This window comes from Corvus kubaryi, unplaced genomic scaffold, assembly GCF_017639235.1.
Source record: "Corvus kubaryi isolate FWS band 111438036 unplaced genomic scaffold, C.kubaryi_AGA036_p1.0 37398, whole genome shotgun sequence".
NCBI classification, from domain to species: Eukaryota; Metazoa; Chordata; class Aves; order Passeriformes; family Corvidae; genus Corvus; species Corvus kubaryi.
The window spans coordinates 45,311,640-45,331,748 of record NW_024581137.1 but is presented as its reverse complement, the minus strand read 5'-3'; the positions used below and the strand labels follow the sequence as shown (position 1 = coordinate 45,331,748).

At 37.3% G+C, this 20,109-nt stretch overlaps 1 protein-coding gene across 11 annotated transcripts in view; it reads left to right on the top strand.

The window, feature by feature from the left end:
* PARD3 (par-3 family cell polarity regulator) overlaps positions 1–20,109 on the top strand; it is a 420,254-nt gene that overhangs the window by 394,324 nt on the left and 5,821 nt on the right. For all 11 annotated transcript variants that reach the window (XM_042044372.1, XM_042044371.1, XM_042044370.1 and 8 more), the window contains one exon: positions 10,894–11,014. In XM_042044372.1, the coding sequence (XP_041900306.1) occupies positions 10,894–11,014 (121 nt within the window). The remainder of the gene's footprint in view (positions 1–10,893; positions 11,015–20,109) is intronic.

Genomic DNA, 20,109 nt, shown 5'->3' with positions numbered 1-20,109 from the left:
GCGTTCAGGAAATATTTTCTGGTTTCTATACAGGGACCCATGAAGCGAGTGCACGTCAGACGCTCCAACGGCAGCAGAAGGTTCTGGTTTACAGCAGTGTTTTCGCTGCTGGGCCTCCTGCCTCAAGTGTCTGAAATAGAATTACAGTACAATTTATTACATTTATTATCATGCTGTAGAAGAAAAGGCATTTTCATGTTTTATGATCTGAGGCCCTGTACAGTGTGACTAATATGTTATATTTTGGGATATCTGGCCAGTGCAAGTTTGAGCAGCAGTAATGTGTGCTACACAGTCATGTTTAACATTTACAAAACTTTTTTTTTTAGCACTTGCCACTTGGACTGAAATCTTTCTGATTAAAGATGTCAGGAAAAAGCAGTATCTTAGAAATCCAACTAGGTAATGATGACAAAATAAAGTGATATCAGTTTGGATGTATTTTTTAACATGATGTCAAAACACATTGTCATCAAAATCCCCAGAGACACCATTATGGTGTCAAAATGAAACGTTATCAACCTAAGACTACAAGAATAACAAGGAGAAATAATATTACTGTAGCTTTGTAATGTACTGCCAATATCACACAAAATAAATTTGATGTACTAAGTGGAATTACTTATTATATATGTTTCATTTCTTCCTGTTAACTGAAAACCATATGGCAATTATGTTGCCCAAGAAAACCTTACAGCATTTGCGTAGCATTTGCTGAAGTAGTGTAAAAGTTGAGATACAAATTAGCCATACTGATGAGACCTTGATCACAAAAACTGTTGTGTTGCAGTCCTTGGCTTATCTCAGGCATGACAATACACTATATGCTTAACAAACTTAAAATTTAGGGCTTTCTTTTTCATAAAAGAGAATTGCAAACAGTAGCATAGTGTACTCTGTAAAGAGCCCTTAAAATTATACTGAAGTAAATGAGATCTGTTTATTGTATGAACTTTATATAGGGCTTTAAAAAAGGCTCTTGCCCATTGGTGGTTATATGAATACAAACGCAGAGAGGCTGAGCGACTTAGTTTATTCTAATGAGTTTTTCTGCCAAAAGATTAAAATGTTGGGTTATACTGCTATGCCAGTTGACCATCACCTCTTCCAAGCATTCCTAGTACTAGATTTCTTAGGATGATTTGTTTTCCACCTACCTTGAGCACAGCTTAGCCATCTAGAGTGGATTCATCTGCCATAATATAGCTGTCTAAAACTATCCTGAGCTCACCCCTCTACTCTTGTCAATGAAAAAAAGTCATGAGCTCTTGAGAGTAATAACTGCATCCAAAGACAAATACTGCGATTGCACTCTGGAATAACTTATTTCTCTGTATTTCACTTAGAAACAGTCTAGGTAAGTAGTTTGAACTACATACTTGCCTTTTAAATGATTACAGTTGGTTGCAAAAAATCGCACCTTGCCTTTTGGTAAATTAATTTGCTTTTCTATAGCCTTTATCAGGCTAATTGTCTTGGCAAAATATTGAAGTGGTGTTACAAGTAAATGTCATGTTTTTTCTGCAGTAAGGCAAATACACACTTTGGGGTTTCTGAGATCTGCACTTGGATTGAGACTAAACAGCCCAATGGCAGGAAATATTAGAATTCAGGATTTCGAATCCAGTGTTTCAAAGCTAGCAAGACCCTCAGCAATTACTGGGCATCCTACACAATACACCTGAAAAAGAATTCCTGAGGAAAAGACTTTTTTAGCATTTCCAAGAGGAAAAGTAAGTGAAATAACTTGAAAATATCATAAGTAGTAAAAGTTGAGTTGCACCTAACTCACTGAATAACCAAGTGAATTTCTGGATAATAGGCAAGTGCTGTTTTTGTCTGTCCTTATCTGAAATTGATTTTTTTTTTAAATACAATTGCAATTTTACAGCAATTTCTAGTTTTAGAGTTAATCAAGACAGTGTGGTGGCAAACCATGATTAAAACATCTATTTACTAAAATCTTCATCTTTAAAGTACAATGCTGAAAGGACTTATCCAGAAATAATTTATTTTGCAAAATATAATACTGAGATTTGTTTCTACTCTCCATATGCATATAATATTTAATTTAAAAATCTTAATTAGTTTTTATGCTAATCAGTGTAAATCTGAGTGATAAACTTCATAAGAAGGCAACAGTCGGGTGAATTTAGGCATCAATTCAAGTAATGAATCTAGCTTTGATTTTATTTTTTTCTTGGTTGAGTCATCATGTGTGCACAGGCACTGAATGATGAAATGCTTAACAGTAAGTTCAGATTTGAAGTTTAATTTCGAGATTGCAAGTTATCTAATTTGAAAAATAAAACAATCATCCCACATTTTTCTGTGTTTTATATAGAATTTCTCTATATAATGATCTACTCCTGTCAGTCTCCTCAAGTTTCACATTTTGGAGCCTGTGTCAAACTTTCACCTGGATTTGATATCCTTAGGCCAAGTCATTTTCGTTTGTTTGTTTGTTTTCAATGGAAAATGTCTCATTCTGCAGTTTGAAATTAGCCTATAGTTAGAGTAAGATATAATGTAAAATCAATCAAAATATGATTTGGAGATTTATAATGTAATAGCTCCTCTGTCAAAGTACAGACAGATAATTATACTATAACTATGTTAGAGGCTGGTAAGGACAGGGGAAGACACATGGACTTGGTGTAATGTATTACCTTTTTTAATGTTCAGGCATTTTAAAGAGATGTCTTAGTCCATAGATCAGTGTTTGTCTAGCAATGCATTGCTTGATACTGTAGTTTAATGAATACTTTAAAACAAGATGTCTTTTTCAGTAAGGGCAAGTGTTCACAACAGTCAAAACCACTCTGTTTTGTTTTGTTAGTTGCAACACCCTGGTACCTATTTACTAAGTGTTTTCTGTGATTAAAGGGAAATAAACAACATAAAATATTTTTTGGGTTTGCAGTATAACTTATGTCAATGCATTAAGCAAGATCTAAATAGTTCTAAAGTGAGGTTCTGCATTGAAACAGAGCTAAATTTCACCATTTACACGACATTTGTAGGTGGTGCATTATTTAAATAATCTCTTTTTTCCAAACTTTTTTTCAAATTTGTAAATTTGAAAAATTTGAATAATTTGAATAATTTGAATATCACTCTTGGTGCATCCTTTAAATCAAATGCTACAATCAGGATTTTTTTTCTGTTTTTTAATGCTGCTAGACTCCTCCCATGAAAAGACGCATGCTTTTTCTGCACTCCAGTGTTGGCTAGAGTTGGGCTCTGAGTCAGATTTTATAGTGTAAAGCCCAGTGTCCGCACAGAGCAGAAGCTGAGTTGTGTAAGATGTGCTGGAGGGAGCTGCTCTGTACCTACGTCACAACATTCGCACCTCACAGGTGGTGCTGGCCACAGACAGATGTTCCTTTTTGCAAATCCTGCTGTGCTTTAAGAAATGACTGGTCCCTAGCTTCTTGCTGCTGCCCCTCTACTGAAGGTTTCTGCCCCCACATCTCATTCAGAGAGCTCAGAGGGAGCTCTTCCTAAACAGCTTCTAGCAAAGCAGCTGGATTTGCTGAAATGGAAACAACGGCTGACATGGCCTGAAGCCTACTAGGGATCTTCTGGATGATCCCTTCTGCTGGCACAGGAATGGCCAGCCAGGTGTTGGAGGGGATTTCTTCTCTGTGGTCTTTGTTAAATGTTTTTGTATTACTGTGCCAGGCAACTCTCACATTGACATAGAATAGCCTGAGATGCCTAATTGTGGATGTTCATCAGACCTAACAGCACTGGAGCCATCACTGTCTGTTCCAGTTAGGATAGGAATATTCTTAGGTCAGAGCCCAGTTCTCCCCACCTGACTCTGAAGTAATTTTGTATTTCATCTAGAATCAAAACTGAAAATTTCTCCCTTGCTTGATCACTAGTATTTTTTTAATTTGCTTTTTTTAATGATCTATTAAATCTTTCCCTGTGTATTTCTGCTATTTCTCTAACATTCTCATTAGAAATTCACAGTGAGATGCCTAGTATTTTCTTTTAGGTTTTGTGGTATTCTCTTTTTTCTTTTCCTTTTTTTCCTTTTCTAACTCGGAAAATGCATTACCCTATGACAACGGCTGTAACAAGTTGTGTGTGGCTGAAAATTGGCTTGGCTTATATCTGCAAAATCCAACAGCTTTAAAGTAAGGCTTAGACTGTGTGATAACCCGGTAGCTGAGTATCTGTTTTCAGATGTTTATAGCAAGCTCCTAAAATTTCTGCTTTTCCTTTTAGTAGAAGAATTCCACTGAAAAGTAAGACTGGATTTCAGTCTCCGGTGTGCAGGCTCTGACAGGCTAATAAGCAAGAGTGATGGTGGCAATAAAAAGGGTCTTGGGTGCATTCTTCGTATTTCACTGGTTGTAAAATGATGGCCCTGCTACAGAAGGGCCACAGAAGGACTCAAAGTGAAATCTAGTCTGGAAAGTTTGAAGAGGCTGTTGTGGTGAAGTGACCTCCCCATGAGCTACACCACACTGTTTATGGCCATCACATCAGAAGCAAGTGCTGAATTTAGAGCATTTGAGGTTACCTTTTTAATCCAGAGAAGAGAGGTGTACGTTACTAATTTTTAGTTATTTACTCTGTTGAAATTCTGTAAAATTATCATCTAAACACAGTGTCAAAATTTGGAAATTAGTTTTATTCACTGAAGAAAACGAGTGCATTTGGAGACTTATGTACTTCTACATGGTATTGCACTTGATGAACTTCCACTGTGAAGGTAAACTGGAATGACATTAAAATTCCCAATGAGCTGATTTCACATGCATACATATTGACATAAATCCTAAAGTTTAAATCCTGTTTTGATGGAATTACTATGCTGAAGTGTACAGCACAGTGTAGGTATGTGTACAGGTAACATAAGATATCTTGCTTGTCACATTAAGCCAATCCCTGAATTTAACTGCCTTCAAAATCTGCAGACTTTAAAGGATATATAATACTCTGTGTTCATTTAGCAAATACGAAATGGCAAGAGAGGATGATTTTTATAACCTTGTGAACAGTAGAATAAGCCAAAATTGGAAGAGATCTGGGGGAAAAAATATTTGGATAGAAGGTATACCCTTCAGCATGCAAGAAGCTGCCCTTGTTAGAAACTAACTTTGCATGCATAATTAATTTGAGCTGCACATTTAATTTCTTACAACTAGAAGAGAAATTGAATTCAGGTGTTTGGTGAACATATGGGGGATTTACTGTGAATTTATGACCTGTGGTTTGAGTGCAAAAACCCAAGATACTAGCTGATAAAACTTAATGAAGCTTGTGCAGAGAAACTATTTTTATTTACAGTTTTGTAATTCATACATTTTTTGGTTTTTAACACCTCTTCCCTACCTTTTTATGCCTTATTTGCAATAAATTCTTTGACACTTGAGAAAAACAAAAGTAGTGTGGAATAAGGCTTTTTATGCCTCTTTCCATGTTACAACCACACTATAAGTACATTTGTAGTCTAACAAATTTGATCTCTTGCTCAGCTAATTTTTTTCCCAGACTGTAGCAATTCTGTAAATAGCTCTTTGATACGGTACCGTCCATGGTTGCTCCTGTTTGTGTACCATGTCTCTATGTGTAAATATCCATTGTGTTCATGAAAAACCTATTCCCTGGTGTCTCAGAAAAGGACCATGTGTAGGGCACAATGGAAGGAGAGGAGCAGCCAAATTGATTACACTAACTTAAGCCTGAGGAGTGGCATTTAGATGTCAAAAAGTAAACCACAGAACAAAATGAGAGGAAAAGACCAACCTGCTCTGGCAAGCTGGTGGCAGGAGGGAGACTGTACAAACTGTGCTGCTCCTCAGCCCCCATCGCCCTGCGCTGTGTGGGCACAGTCATCTGTGCCACTGATGATTAGCAAATCTGCTTAAAGTGAACAAACCAGCAGACTGTGCATTGGGATGTGGTGGTAACTTTAAGGCTGGTAAAGGGCACACTTTCATTTTATTTTATGTCCATGGCTTTTTGAAATAACTTGACAGTTTCCTCTTATTCACCCTCAAGGGCCATCCGAAACAGACAAGTCCATCTGCTTGAGGTTAGGCGCTGTGGTGAGAGGGTGCCCAAGTTCCAGTAAATGTAGCAGAAGCTTTTATATTATATTATCATCACTCTGCTTTCTGTTGGGCTGTTTGATCCTGCTCAAGTGATGAAGAAAGGGGCCAATTTTGTAGATGTTCCATTAGTCCTGTACTCTGGTGAGGATGTGTGCCACCAACCATGGCATGGCCACCAGAGCACGGACATTGTCAATCCTCAGTGTGATGGAAATAAACTCGTTGCCTGCTCTTCTCTGTGTGTAAACAGACATAGATACAAATTCAGACCTTGGTTTTTAATTTGACACAAATAATCTGTTCAAATGAAAAGGAATTTATATCATACAAGTGGGTGATAGTTACTTGCCAGCTTGAAGCAGATAAGAACCCATCTGTGTTTTATTACTGCTATCCAGAGATCTAAGCAGCCGGTCAGGCCAGCGAGGCCCCAGCAGCTCAGTTGTGTGATAGATTTCAAGGTGTAAAGAACACTGTTTGTTTACCAACCTTTTGGTTACTCTAGTCAAGTTGCAACTGCCTGGTGGTGGTGTTAAGACCCTTTTCCATGCTTTTTCAGGCCAATAAATTTTTTTCTCAAAGCTTTAGTCATCCCTGTTCAGTGGCACATTGTATCTACTTTATCACACTGAAAATCTGACTTTTGAAAGGAATACAGCTCTGCACATCAGTGCATGACATCACACTGAGACATTGTTTAATGATCTGAGACTCGGATGGCCATTGCTGCAACTGCTTGTTTCTAGAAATATGTGACAGCCCTGGCCTATCTAAGCCTTGCTTACCGTTGCATTTTTAGTCTGTGCTGGTGGTGGTGTGTTTTGAAGCAGCACTCACAAAATAACTGATTGTGAAATGTGCCATCTGCAGATGGAAGGCAATGGGGTGCCAAGTAGAGCTGTGATACAGGAAAGCACAGATGCTTTGCAACCCAAGTAAACTTTGGCCCTAAAAGCCTTTCCTTGAATTTTATTTATTTTAAGAACATTTGATATTGAGAGCACTTTGATAGAAAGAACATCACTGGTTTCTGATGCTAGGAGGTGCTAATTGTCTTCTGTAAATTCACAGCCATCCTGTTAACTAGGCATAAGGGAAGGCTGTCTGGGCAAGCTGTGGTTACTGTAGAGAGTTGTAATTCCAGTTTTGCTAAAAATTTTAAAGCTAGCATAGGTCAAATCTTCAACAGACTTTGAATGGATTTCAAGTTAAACTCCTTCCTTCCTGCTAATAGGCCTAAATTCTTTGAGGTGGATCTGCCTTCAGGTTTTCAGTGCATTTGAATGAAGGACTCAAACAAAACACGGCACATTTAATTGAACTTTTGAGGACTTGCACCATACACCCACAAATGGGAATTTAAGCAGCAAGAACATCTGCAGCCTGCATCCTAGTAGTGTGTTGATATGACCCTGCCTCTCTTGGGTCAATTCATCGGATAAGTCAAAATTCATTTTGCTTTAGACTGGCTGAGGACACTTCACACTGGATATAAGCTGTTTAGCTCTGTCCCAAGGGACAGATGTGACTTACATAAAGATTTGTAGATAAAACAGAACATCTTGGGACCTAAATATGAATAAAATTAGGTTTGCACTGTTGACTCCAAAATTTTATTGGTGACAGTTTTCTCTTGTGATTATGATTTTTGCATTTCCCTCCTTCTGGAAGTACTAACTGGGAGTTGAATGAGATACTAAGTGGGTGTACCAAGTGTTCCCTGAGTGCAGAGGGAGTGCAGTGGGAGACATAAAAACCACCAAAAAAAGCACCAATGATAAGATTAACTGGATGAAGAGAGGCATGAAAAGAAAGAGGTGACAGCATGGCAGGACAGGACAGAGATGTGCAAGCCCTCAGGTGAGAAGGTTAAGGCAGCTATAATTTAACCTAGAGAATCAGAACAAGGTTGAAATGAAAATGGAAGCCAAAGGAGGCCAATCTAAGATATAGTCTAAGCCCTCAAATGATCTTTTAAGAAATGTGTCTTAGTGCCTCCTTTGCTGTCTTTTCCTCTTCTAAATAAAAATATTTAATTTTTGTTATTATTATAAACCCACTGTCTTGATCTTGCTTTCTGTTTCTTAGAGACTTTTTGAGCACAAAAGAAATTTGAGTAGATACAGAAATGCCTTTCTCTAATTTTGCTCTTTCTTTTCTGTGAAATAGTCCTTTTTATAATTCACTTCTTTTGCAGTTTTCTAAATTTGGGTCATGTCCTTTGCTTTTCAGACAAAATAGAAATATTGTTAAAAGATTTATCTTCTCTGCCATTATCAAACCTTTAGTAAGTTTGAATAACTTTTCTTAAATCAGCTTGACTTCTTTTTTTTTTTTTTTTTTTTTTGGTGTGTGTTTTTTCTTGGGATTTTCTTTGGCATTAAAATTAGGTCTGGAAACAAGTTGACCATAAATCCCAGGATCCTCCTTGTCCTTTGTTATTCCTCTCTGCAGTGTAGAGAGTGTCAAGTTCATGCATTTGCTATTTGGGAAAAGACACATTTTGGCTTTATGTCATGGGCACTATGCATTTTCTTGGTATTCCTCTGATAATGTAACTGTTTTAATGAATAACTATCACAAAATGTGCAGAAGCCCTCAGATCTGTAATAACCCTTCCAGCAGCCCATTTTTGGGGCTGGTATAGTGTATCCTGTATAATGCACAAGGTTTAGTGCAGTACTTTCGTGGTTTACCTTCTGATTGCCATTGGATAAACTGCTTCAGTGTCACTTTTGCACTGTGATGCCTTAGTGCGTGAAACAACCTTGATTATGGAACACTGATTATTTGCCCATCATCTTGAGTACTGCAAGGTATCTATGGGTGGCACTTTTCTAGCAATTTTTGCACAGAAGTTAAATGACTTTTGTCTTTCCAACGTATATTCTTATACTTGAAATACTAATATTTACTATACTTTTGCAATTTATCATGCAGAAAACACTTGTCTGTGTAGAAAGCAGTGGACTACTTGTTTGTTGGATTAACAATACCAGTTTAAAAAATCAACAGACCATTTAAAAATATTTTGTATGTCTTGTATTGGATTGTGATGAATCCCTTTAAAATGTGAAGTGTATAGCAATGCATGGGAAAAAAACAAGTGGTTATATAGTAAAGCTGGGCAGAATTTGACAATAAGGAATAAATTTACATAAAATAAAACTGCAAATGGAGATAAGCTGTTTCACAAAATGAAGTCGACTTAAGGAAATAAAATTAGCAACACACCTACAATGAAGTGGAAATTTTGAAAATACCAGTGTTTCCACCTGTTCTAAATTAAGCTTTCTTTTAATTGTACTTTTCAAAAGGGTAATTTGCACATAGAAGTTGACTTACCCTACAAATAAAGCATTTCCTAAAGCTCCCATTTGGGTTAAAAAAAAACATGAAAGAAAACACTTCTCTAAATGCCTTCCCTTTCTTTGCCTTTGGTTTCAAATAAATTTTAAAAAAATCGACCCAAACCACTTCAAAAATTAGTCTTTGCCAGAACCATACTAATTTTTCTGTCTGGCCAACCAAGCACTGATAAACATTATTTATTGGCACTGAAAAGAGTGGGAGGTACTGTCTCAAACATCTACAACATCCAATCCCCTGCACCTACCAGTCCCTAAAGACATGGAAAACAGTCACAAATGGACTGTAGAATTGTCTCTTTTCATACAAGAAAAGACACAGGATATAAATTCACTGTGTTTTATTGTACCCTGTGTCCAAGAAAAGAAATCTGTGGAATTGCTTTCCATTGTCTCTCTGCAGATTTCTCTTTTGAAACAAAGTAATAGCTGGCCATTCCTCATCAGCTCTTTTGAAATAAGCAACAAAATGCAGGGCACAAGAAATCCACAAGAAGAGATTAAAATGCTTCTGGTTAGTCTTGATATAACGTATTTGTTTGTCAGGCTTTCTGTGATTCCCACATTAACATCTTTGAAAGAGTGGGGTTGTAGGGTCAGGTAGGAGCTGCACAGCTGGAAAAATGTCAACAAGATTGATAAATACCCACTTTCCCTCTGCCCCATGAAAAAAGCCATTCCTGCACATACTTCATTATGGTTTCATATACACCTGCACCATGGAGCATGGATTACCAGGCATTGTGGAAAAATTGATGGGTTCGAAGGATTGAAGGTTTTGGGTATGCTGGTTTGTATCAGTGCCTCTGGGACTGAGCCCTCCCCAGCCCACCAGTGTCTGTGGGGCCGAGTGAAGCCAGCTCTTGTCTGCTGCCTGGATCCATTCTGCCTATGGCCCTGTCAAATGGATGGCTTTTTATTGGCCCCCAAGCCTTTTAATGCTTTCAGACTGATCAATTTAAAAGACTTGTTAAAAACAGAAGTAAGGGATGACAGGTTCTTATTGATTGGGGAAAACCAAATTTTATATAGGTAGAGCCTTCAGACATTGTAATTAATTTGATGTGAATAAAGATCGGACAGTACTACGGTTTATTGATTGGGGGAAAGTATCTTTCTTGTTTATTTAGTAGCAGAGATCATTAGGACTTTTAATTCCCCTTTATGTTAGGTCTGACACTAGTATATCTATTCCTCTTCATTCTCTAGGAGTGACATATACTGAAAAGGTGCCAATAACTTATTAGAAATACCCTTATTTGTCTTGTCCGTGCAACATCTGAAGTTTCTTTATAAGACAAACAGCATTAATAATCTTAAGAAACCAAAAGCTCTTTGTACTAAATGCTTGTAAATTATTTTTGGGTCTGTAGTCCCACACTGCAGTTGCAGTCGCAGTCAAAGGTGGCAGTTCCCAAGTATATTGATCATTTTCATCCTTCCTCTTTTAGCAACAGATCAACCCCCAACAATCACGACCGGATACAGCGCCTGAGACAGGAGTTCCAGCAAGCAAAGCAAGACGAGGACGTGGAAGACAGGAGACGCACGTACAGTTTTGAGCAGCCGTGGGTAAGTGTGCAGGGCCTGTCAAATCTGGGAAGCTTGGCTGACTCCTGCTGTTCCTGGGCCGGTTGGGAGCAGACCAAAAAAGAGGCAGGGTCCTCTGCCTCCACGCTTCTGCCCTTGCTGTGATCCCCGTTTTTGGTTCATTGATGTTTGCTTTCATAGCTAAATTTCTTCAGCCATCTGTCATGTGTGCAGATAGCATTATTTGCTCTTTGTTTAGACCCTTGACTTTTTGAGTTACTGGTTGGATTTTTTGTCTCAAAGGCAGTATCTATTGATCTGAAATTTTCAAGGAAAACCAGAATAAAATACATACTAGCAATAAATAATAGAAGATACAACCTTGTAAATGGTATTTTCTGAAGCATCACTGTGTTTAGTTATTTTCTTAAAAGGTAGAGGTAGGTCTTTTCACAGTAAAAGAGAGCCTGCTTTACAATAGTATCACTCTGACACATTAGCTGAGACAGTTCTGTGTTGAGATATATGTCATAATTGATCTTTTAAATCCTGTTCAAACTGATCTAGCGATGTGATACAATTATTTAAATTCCTATGCTTATCTTGATTAACATAATTGAATGAATTAGTGCTGCTTTTTAATCAATTACATATCCTAAATTAGGATCCTTTAAATACGGGACAAAACCTGTAACTTTGTTGAAAATTCCATGATAAAGACATTGAACAACTTGCTTGTGTTCCCAAAAAAGTGGGAACTGTATGATGACAACAGTAGAATCTCTCACAGCTTCCTCTGAAGTGGGTGAGGGTGATGAGTTATTGTTACTCAGCCTTGCCATGCACATGAGACTAAGGTGAGAATAGCCAAAGAGCCACATGTCTATGTATGAAGTTACTGAGAAAAACAGTATCAGGATATAGGCTTCTCTTTTCCTGTACTAGAAAACATCTAACTTTCTCTGAAATTGAATAAGTAATATAAACATAATTTTATTACCAGACTCTTTCAATTTGAGGTGCGGAAGATAATGTGATAGCTCGTCACAGGGATAGTTTACCCATTTGGGGTAGCTTGGGGCTGGGTGTAGTTGATACCTTCTGTTATCCATATCAGCTACTGTTAAGTTTCCAAATGAGAGATTTGAGCAACATTCTTGGGAAAACTGTGTATGAGAAGAGCTTGCACTCTTGAAGACTTGGGAACTTAACTACTGAAGGTCATGGGCCAAATTGTTGTATATCTAAATGCCATAGCAACTTTAGACAGTCAGCTTGGCTTTTATTATAGTTTCTTGTAATGTGTGAGAAGGGAATTATTTGGATGACAGACTGATTACCTTAGGAATGGAATAATTTCCTAAATTGTAGGTCAGAACACTGACCTTCCTATTTTCTCTTATTCAAACAAATGGTATCTCTCTGTTTACTCCCCTTCTACAGATCATGCAAATGAGCTCAAAGTGACTAATTCAGCTTAATGTATTAATATTAATTCTGAAGCTTATTGTTGCTTTTGTGAGAGTTGCTCTGTTGCTAAATACATAGGTGACCAAATGTTTTATTTTAGATAAGCACTTTAAAAAAAAAGTTACCCAGAGTCTATTTGACTTAAAATTTTATTTTTCCATGGTGTACTCCAACCTTTCAAGATCACAATGCTTGGAAAAGATAAAGCAATGATCTCATCCATTTCAGCAGTTTACAGTCATTTCAGTATTAAAGAGCCATAACCCTCTCTCTTCAGGAGTGTGTTGTACTACTTTAACATGTTAGTCTAAAATGATGGACTTTCTTAAGACAACCTCTCAAAACAGATCCAGATGTATTATTAAATACCAATGTCACAAAAAAATTTGCAAAATTGGTTTATAATACACATGTAGGAAAATACTTAGATACATTCATCAGTGTCTTTTCAGTCTTCTCCATCTGTGAGCTGTTGGTTCCAAACCACAGCAGTGCAAAGTGCACCTGTACGTGGGCCATTGTTGAAAAGAGTGTTTTCATCTGAGGGAGATGGGTTGTGCAGCCTATATAAACAAAAAGCTTTGCATACAGAGAAGCCTCTGAGCCACAAGACAGCAGCCAGCTCTGACCTGGTTTGAATAGAAAGAAAGGAAAAACCCGTCCTTAGAGAAGTGTGTACTACGAGGTGATAAGTAGTTTGCATTTCTCATTAACAAGCTGACGGGATGGTTGAGGATAGGGAACAAAGTGCTGATGTGATGTGGGACTCTCAGTTACTTTAAGGAAGTATAAATGAACATGAAGTTTGCAGTGTAAGTATGGATGCTGGTGGAAATCTGGCAGCTCTGAGGATATCCAGAGGAGCTCAATGCCTCAGAAACCCACTAATATATTATCAAAATGGTCCTGTAAACCTCACCAACTCCAATTCCTCCCCTATTATTAATGGCCTGTGACACAGGTGTCCGGTTACCTGTGACAGATACATTCAGTCTCCTCCCTGAGTTGGGGGCAGATCTCATTCTATGGAGCACTACATCATGCTGGCTCTGTGGGTACTCGTGGGTGCCTGGTCCATCCCTTTCTGCTGGTGCTCATCAGGTGAAGGTCGTTTCTCTGTCCATGAGCAATGCAACAGCGCTGGACTTTTTGACCCACTATATTTGTCCTACCAGTAAACAAAGTACTTGAGTGCCTGTGAGTGTTCACACAGCATCAAGCAGCTTAACAGACACAAAATGTGATAGCGCTGGAATGAGATGACACTGTCTATTAAGCAGCATAACATTTCTGCTCAAGGCCATTTGAATGACATACTGTTAGGGTTTAAATAACTGCCTAAGTGTTGCAACATCAAGCCCACTCTAAAATTCACTAGTTCTGCAGCTGATTCGAAGCTTAGTGGAAGAGATTTTTGCATTTGTTTATTTTAAGATGACTTTCTCAGGCTTCATAGCAGGTTTTTTTTTTCTTTCATATAGCACTTTTTATTGTACGTATTTCAAAAACCAAGGTACAAGAGGCTTTCAGGAGCACTACTATAGGCCTGATGTTGCATGGAAAAAAAAGATAAAAATAACATAAAATTTGATTAATCCGTTTTAATCCTGCTGGTGTTAATTCCAGTCAAAGTTTGCAGAAATATGTATCTGGGCATGGAGAATTGCATGGTATGTCTGCTAATATTTAAGGCCCTTGCTGTTGCTATGACATTTTTATACCAATGAGGATTCTTCTGGGGCTGATTTTTCTGTTTGGTACCAAACTTGAACCTCTGTTTTCTGTGCTTTTCTGGGTTGTGTTAGGTCTGCTGAGGTTTACCTTGTACCAGTCCCAGGCTTTGGGCGACTTTCGCTGTAATTTGTTCCATATCTTGTATTTTTGCCTAGTCACATCTTGAGTAACAGACACACCCCTCTGCTTCCACAACAAAATCACAGCTCTATAGCCCTAAATGCCATGGAAGTGAACAATCCAATTTAAAAAAAGAGCATTTTAAATCCATGGAAAACATTACAGCTGCTTGCCAGTCCTGCTTGTAGAAGCGCACCAGTGATCCAGAAAAGCCCACAAAGATTCTTGAGGGACAAAAGTTGGTGCTTTATTTCATCGTATTCAATACAATAGTTGGTGCTGAAAATGGGAAGTGGCAAATTCCATTCACAAATACATTCCTCTCCAGTCATCCTGGATCTATTTGAATGATGGGGAAAAAACTGGCATTGAGAGAGCAGCTGAGCAAACCGTACTTTAAATATTTAGGAGTCAAATAAAAAGATCGTTTATTTTCTAAAGATAACAGCTAACTGGGTCATAATATATACATTACCTGACTTGTCTGAGTGTAGCTTTAGTTGCATGCACAGATTTGTGAAAAGTAAATAATTACATGATTTTCATAAAAGAAAGACTTTAGGAGTCATAATATATTTATACATGGCCTGATAAATAAAGGCTCAGAAAATGTGGGGACTATGCTTAAGTTTTTTCTGCTTTTTGTTGGTGTGTAGGTCTTGTCTCTATAGGAAAAAAGAAATCTTTTTTGTCCGTTTAAAATACTTGTTTCTTATCCCTGTACTCAAGTCCTTGACCTTCTCAAAGCCATACTAAATTTTAAATAATCTAAAATTCTTTAGGAAAAACAAAAGTCTAATTTTGTTTGGTGTAACTTCAACCATAGCATATTAATATTACCTGAAAAAATCAGTAACAGACTTTATTCAATACAAACATTGTAAAGTTTATATCAGGCTGTAAAGTATGTAGAATTACTCAACACATTAATGAGAAAGAGAAGTAGTGGAGTAATTCTTTCTATTATTAATCCATTTCAAGCATCTATTTTAGGATACTTTATACAAGATATTAGGCAATATCTAATGGAGTATCGCAGTAGACAAAAACCCTAGAAGCTAAATTGCAGTTTCTCCTATCCCACAATCTGTTTCAGAGAGGAAACCAAAGTTATGCAGGGCAGTGTCTTCACAGGTAGTTTCTCTTTAACCGTGTAGTTAATATCCCTTTTATCAAATTTGCAAAGGATTTAATAAAATACCAGCATTTTTTGCGAAGATATAGGCTCAAACTTTAATATTTTGTATTTTTAACCTTTTCTTACCCACTAGCTTTAATCTACTAATATATTTGAAGTTAAAAAATGAAGATATAAGATTTTAAAAAGAAATTAAGTTATTTTAGTTAGCAAACAAACATATTTATAGTTCACGGGCATACGGTGAACATAAATACCTCAAGCAGAATTTCAGGGCTTAGTGGTTTGTTTCTGACATACTGAAGATTTTCTTTCTGCTGCTCCTAAGACAAAACAGAACTCTTTGTTCCATACTGCTCAGTGTTCCTACACCAGAGAAAGGTACAGAAAGGGATGGGTTTTTTCCTATTATATGTTGTTTGAGTTAATACATACACCTGTTGGCAATTTTTAAAAGACTTATTGCTATATGTTCTGTTCACCATAGCAACATAAACACAAAGATGGAAGTAAAAATAGTTTTCAAGGACATCTCCCAGAAACACTGAACGTTTTTTATCATTCTGAATTTTGATATACACGGTTACTGGATTGTCTCTCATCTGTGCCAAGTACATTTACACATAAAGCAGGCAAGGTCATTTAATCTTATCTATTTCTAATTAGTGCTGCACTATGAGAACCATGGACTTTTGGGGGGGCCTTGTTCCTGCCAACTTCCCAGGTGAACTTGAAGCTTCTTGGTCAAACACAGAGCTTAATCTGGAAAAAAAAAATTAGCATCTTTATTTTATTATTAAATAATGGCCTTTTTCAATAACGGGGAAAATACTAAGGGAATTGCTCCTTTAGTAATTTCCCTGTTAACTATTTCTTTATTAACCCAAAATGTTCTGAGTCTGAGTAAGCACTTCTCCCAGCTTGTCCCTGTGGCTGTGGGCTGTCAGATAGGTATGTTACTGACGTTGGTAGATCTCCTATCACCTGAACTGGTTGGATCTCCCTGAAAAACCAGTGCCCTGGATAGCCCCCATGATCTCCTCTCTGTAAGTCAGCAGCAGCTTTGGTCTGTGCCATTCCTGAGGCATCCATGCTGCCACCACGCAAAACTACCCTGTGTGGGTAGCTATGCCACTCTGTGGGGACAGAAGCTGTGTGGGCAGCCCCTGGGATAGGTAGGAAAAGAGAGGATGGACCTTTATCCCTAAAATATGCTGGCCTGGACTGCTGATAGTAGTCACTGCAATGTGAGCCATGGGGGTACATTCTCTGTAACATGAAAAAATGTTGTTCGCATAAAGTGAGAAAGTAGAAACTTTTAACTTTGCAGCCCCGGTTTTAAATTAATGCCTCTTTGAGTAGAGAGCCATGTAATTTCATCTATCTTAAAGCACAATTTTACATGCTGAATATTGTTTAACAATGCTGAATGCACTGTCATTGCCACTTAAATGTATTGTGGAAGACTTGAACATACATTTATTTGTATAACTCAGACTTGGTTGTTGTTGTAGCCTTGACCACATCCTAATTTAAAAGGTCAGTGCTTGTCATACATCTCATTGCAAGCGAGGCCAGAGTTCTTATCAATCTGTTCAGTGAGGACTGAGCTGTTGCCAGCTTTGTTGGATGATTTCAGGTTGTTATAATTGTACTTAGCCTTGTGTTGATATCAGTATTAAAATTACTGTGTTACGTGTGTTCCTTGTACACGTATTTTTGTTGCCATTGAAAGACCTGAAAATAATGCAACATTTTTTTTCTTAATTTTCTCCATTTTATGCTAACATAAATGGGCTAGGCATTTATATAGATGTGTGTTTAGGAATATATTTTATAAAAATATATGTGTATAAAAGCATACTATGAGAACTGAGACAAAATTACCTATTAGTTTTTGAAGACTAAAATTACTTATTATATAAATATTTTTTGTTTAGTTACTTCAGTCAACAGCACATTGAACAGTTACATCACTGTATGGAGATTTGCATTTTACTGAGCAAGTTAAGGGTCCAAAATGGACTACATTAAGTCTTTTTATCATTGTAACCATATATCAAGGGCATTCACAATGGTATCACTGAGGTTTTGAATGCAAAAGTTGGAAAGAAAAGCCTTGTCATTAATAAGATGGTTGAATGTACCTGTCTGTGTGTATATATGTTATGTTATGGAATATGTGATTACATACAAAGAGAGTATTTTTATGTCTCATTGATGTATTTTTGGATACTTGAAATGAGATAATAGATTCAATTATATGAACAGCTTATGGTAGATGTGAACAACATTCAGACTAAATATGTGTCCTTTCCAGATTAATTAAGTATTGCAAATCCTCTTAGTTTAACAGGGCATACAGGTACTCATACCTTCAGTAAATCAGATAGTGGATTTGAGATGTTTGCCTTTAGACCCATCAAATTATAAATGCCGTCCATTAGATGAAATTCTTTGTGAACTGCCAGAGAATCCAGACCTGACTCCTCAGATCCTGTCATTCTGGGCATGCACTACAGCAGGCAGACAGGAGTGACAGCTCCTCCCTCTATTGAACCATTGGTTCCTCTGTGCATTAAAAAGAAATATCTCTGAAGTTACATTTTGATCTTAGTCCATTCATACTCCATTAGGACTTTCAGAGCCTCTGGCACTTTACTACAGGTTTTTGTGGTAACTTCATCTCTCCACGTGTGTGTGCTTTCTAGATGATGCATTTTATTGTCTTGTATAAACCTAAACTGAGCAGCAGCTCAATCCTATCTCCACCTGTTTGGTGATTTAACCATTCTCTGTACTGTCACATTCCTTAATATTTACAGCCAACTGAAAAAAGTGAAACTGTTTTCAAATAAAGAGAAGCAATTCTGATTTCATGTCTTATCTGTGATAACTACTTTCTCACATATGACATAATGTAGCTGCAAGCTTTCCAATGTTGTTGAAGTGAAACCCATGAAATGAGGAGATTGGCTGTAAGATCTTAGTTTAAATGTTTTTATTCTTTATGGGGAAGTTGATATGGGAGCTTTTGAGTTTCCCTCTGGTTTGCTGTAAGCTGCTTATAACCACACAGGAGAGAATTCACAAATAAACCTTGTGATTTTCAGGTAATCACTCCCTTCCATAAGCTGAGGCCTTCAGTAAAATACCAAATGTCAGAAGACTCTCAATAAAGTCAAGAAAGTTAGAAATGTTGACATATGCAATAACTGAAATGCTGCTCTGTATGTGTTGCCCTTGTTCAATATAGTAGGAAATCTCTGTGGGGGTTGTTGGTTTGGACATACATATGTACAGCTTACTCATCTCTAAGAAAATTTCCCACAAGGCTGACACATGATTCTGTTTTCTCAATTTGTTGCTTCATCTCACCATTCCTAAAGCATTTTTCATTAGAAATGCTGTTTTACTGAGGTTTCTACAGAGTAAACCTATTCTGAAATAGACATTACTGTTGCATTCAGGATTCTCTTAAATAAGTTCGCTGTTACTCCTAGTCTGTGCTTTCACATTCTGATTCTTTCACCCAGTAATCTTCTAATGGGAAAATTGATCTGTTAAATTCTGAGCTGAGGCTGATGCTCTGTCTGAAGTGTATTCTCATTGACAACAAAGTTTCTAGAAGTTGTACACCTGTTTAAAACTTGTTTCTGGCTACCTGCAGGTACATGACTACAGTAAGACATTTATGTCACAAATGACAACTTTCTAGTTTCTAAAACTTGTCTTCAATGTGCAAAGGTTTTGAAAAGCCTTTTATCTTGCATATATTTGTGAGCCATTAGGATCTCTTTCTGCTGCAGAAATTATAATGGAAAAAAACAAGAGATGTTTGTTTTGAGGAAAAGCAGAGATAAAAAGGAAAAACATGCTTTTAAAAGCAAGTCTGAGACAAGCTCTTTCAGTTCCAAGCTCAGACAAGTGGTTATGCTCCCTAACTTCCCCATGATTAAACTTACATGTTTTAAATAGTACTGGTAATTTTAAGAAGGAAAAAAAATAATGCTCGGTTTCTTTGTAGGCAAAACCTTATTAGTAAAACAACAAGAAAAGCCCATAGCATTCTTTGATTTTTGTGACACTCTATTTTGCAAAATGAAATCACAAAATCTGAAGAAAGTAGTACGGTGAAATGAAAAGTGGTATCTCTACAAAAGTGAACTTTTCCTTGTTCCAAAGTTTGGATCCATCCATTCTGTCAGATCTTGACTAGTAATACTCTCTATTCCCAGAAAGACCATCCATTTTCACTTGCTCTTAGTATTGGCTTCAACGTTTCAAATTGTCACCTCATTAAGATCCTTCTCAGAGATACAGGAGTCCTCATTGTCCACAAGAGACTTGCTGAATTTATCTACTTGATCATATTGAACCAGAAGATGTTTTCCCTGTCTCTGGGCCTACAGCAAAATAGGATGGTTCCACTAAGGGAGAGCATCACTTGAGTGTATTGGTGATGTTCAAAGGAGCTGCTGTGCTCGTTCCCCCCTCAAATCCTCAGTGGAGTGTAGAACTTAGCATTACCATGGCTTGGCTAACTTAGAGAGTCTGAAAATCTGTTCCACTGACTTAATTTAAATTACAGCATTGCCAGAAAAGCATAACCCATTCTGGATGATTGTTTGCCTGATACATCTCAGAAATGGTGGGTCATAAACAGAATTTGTCA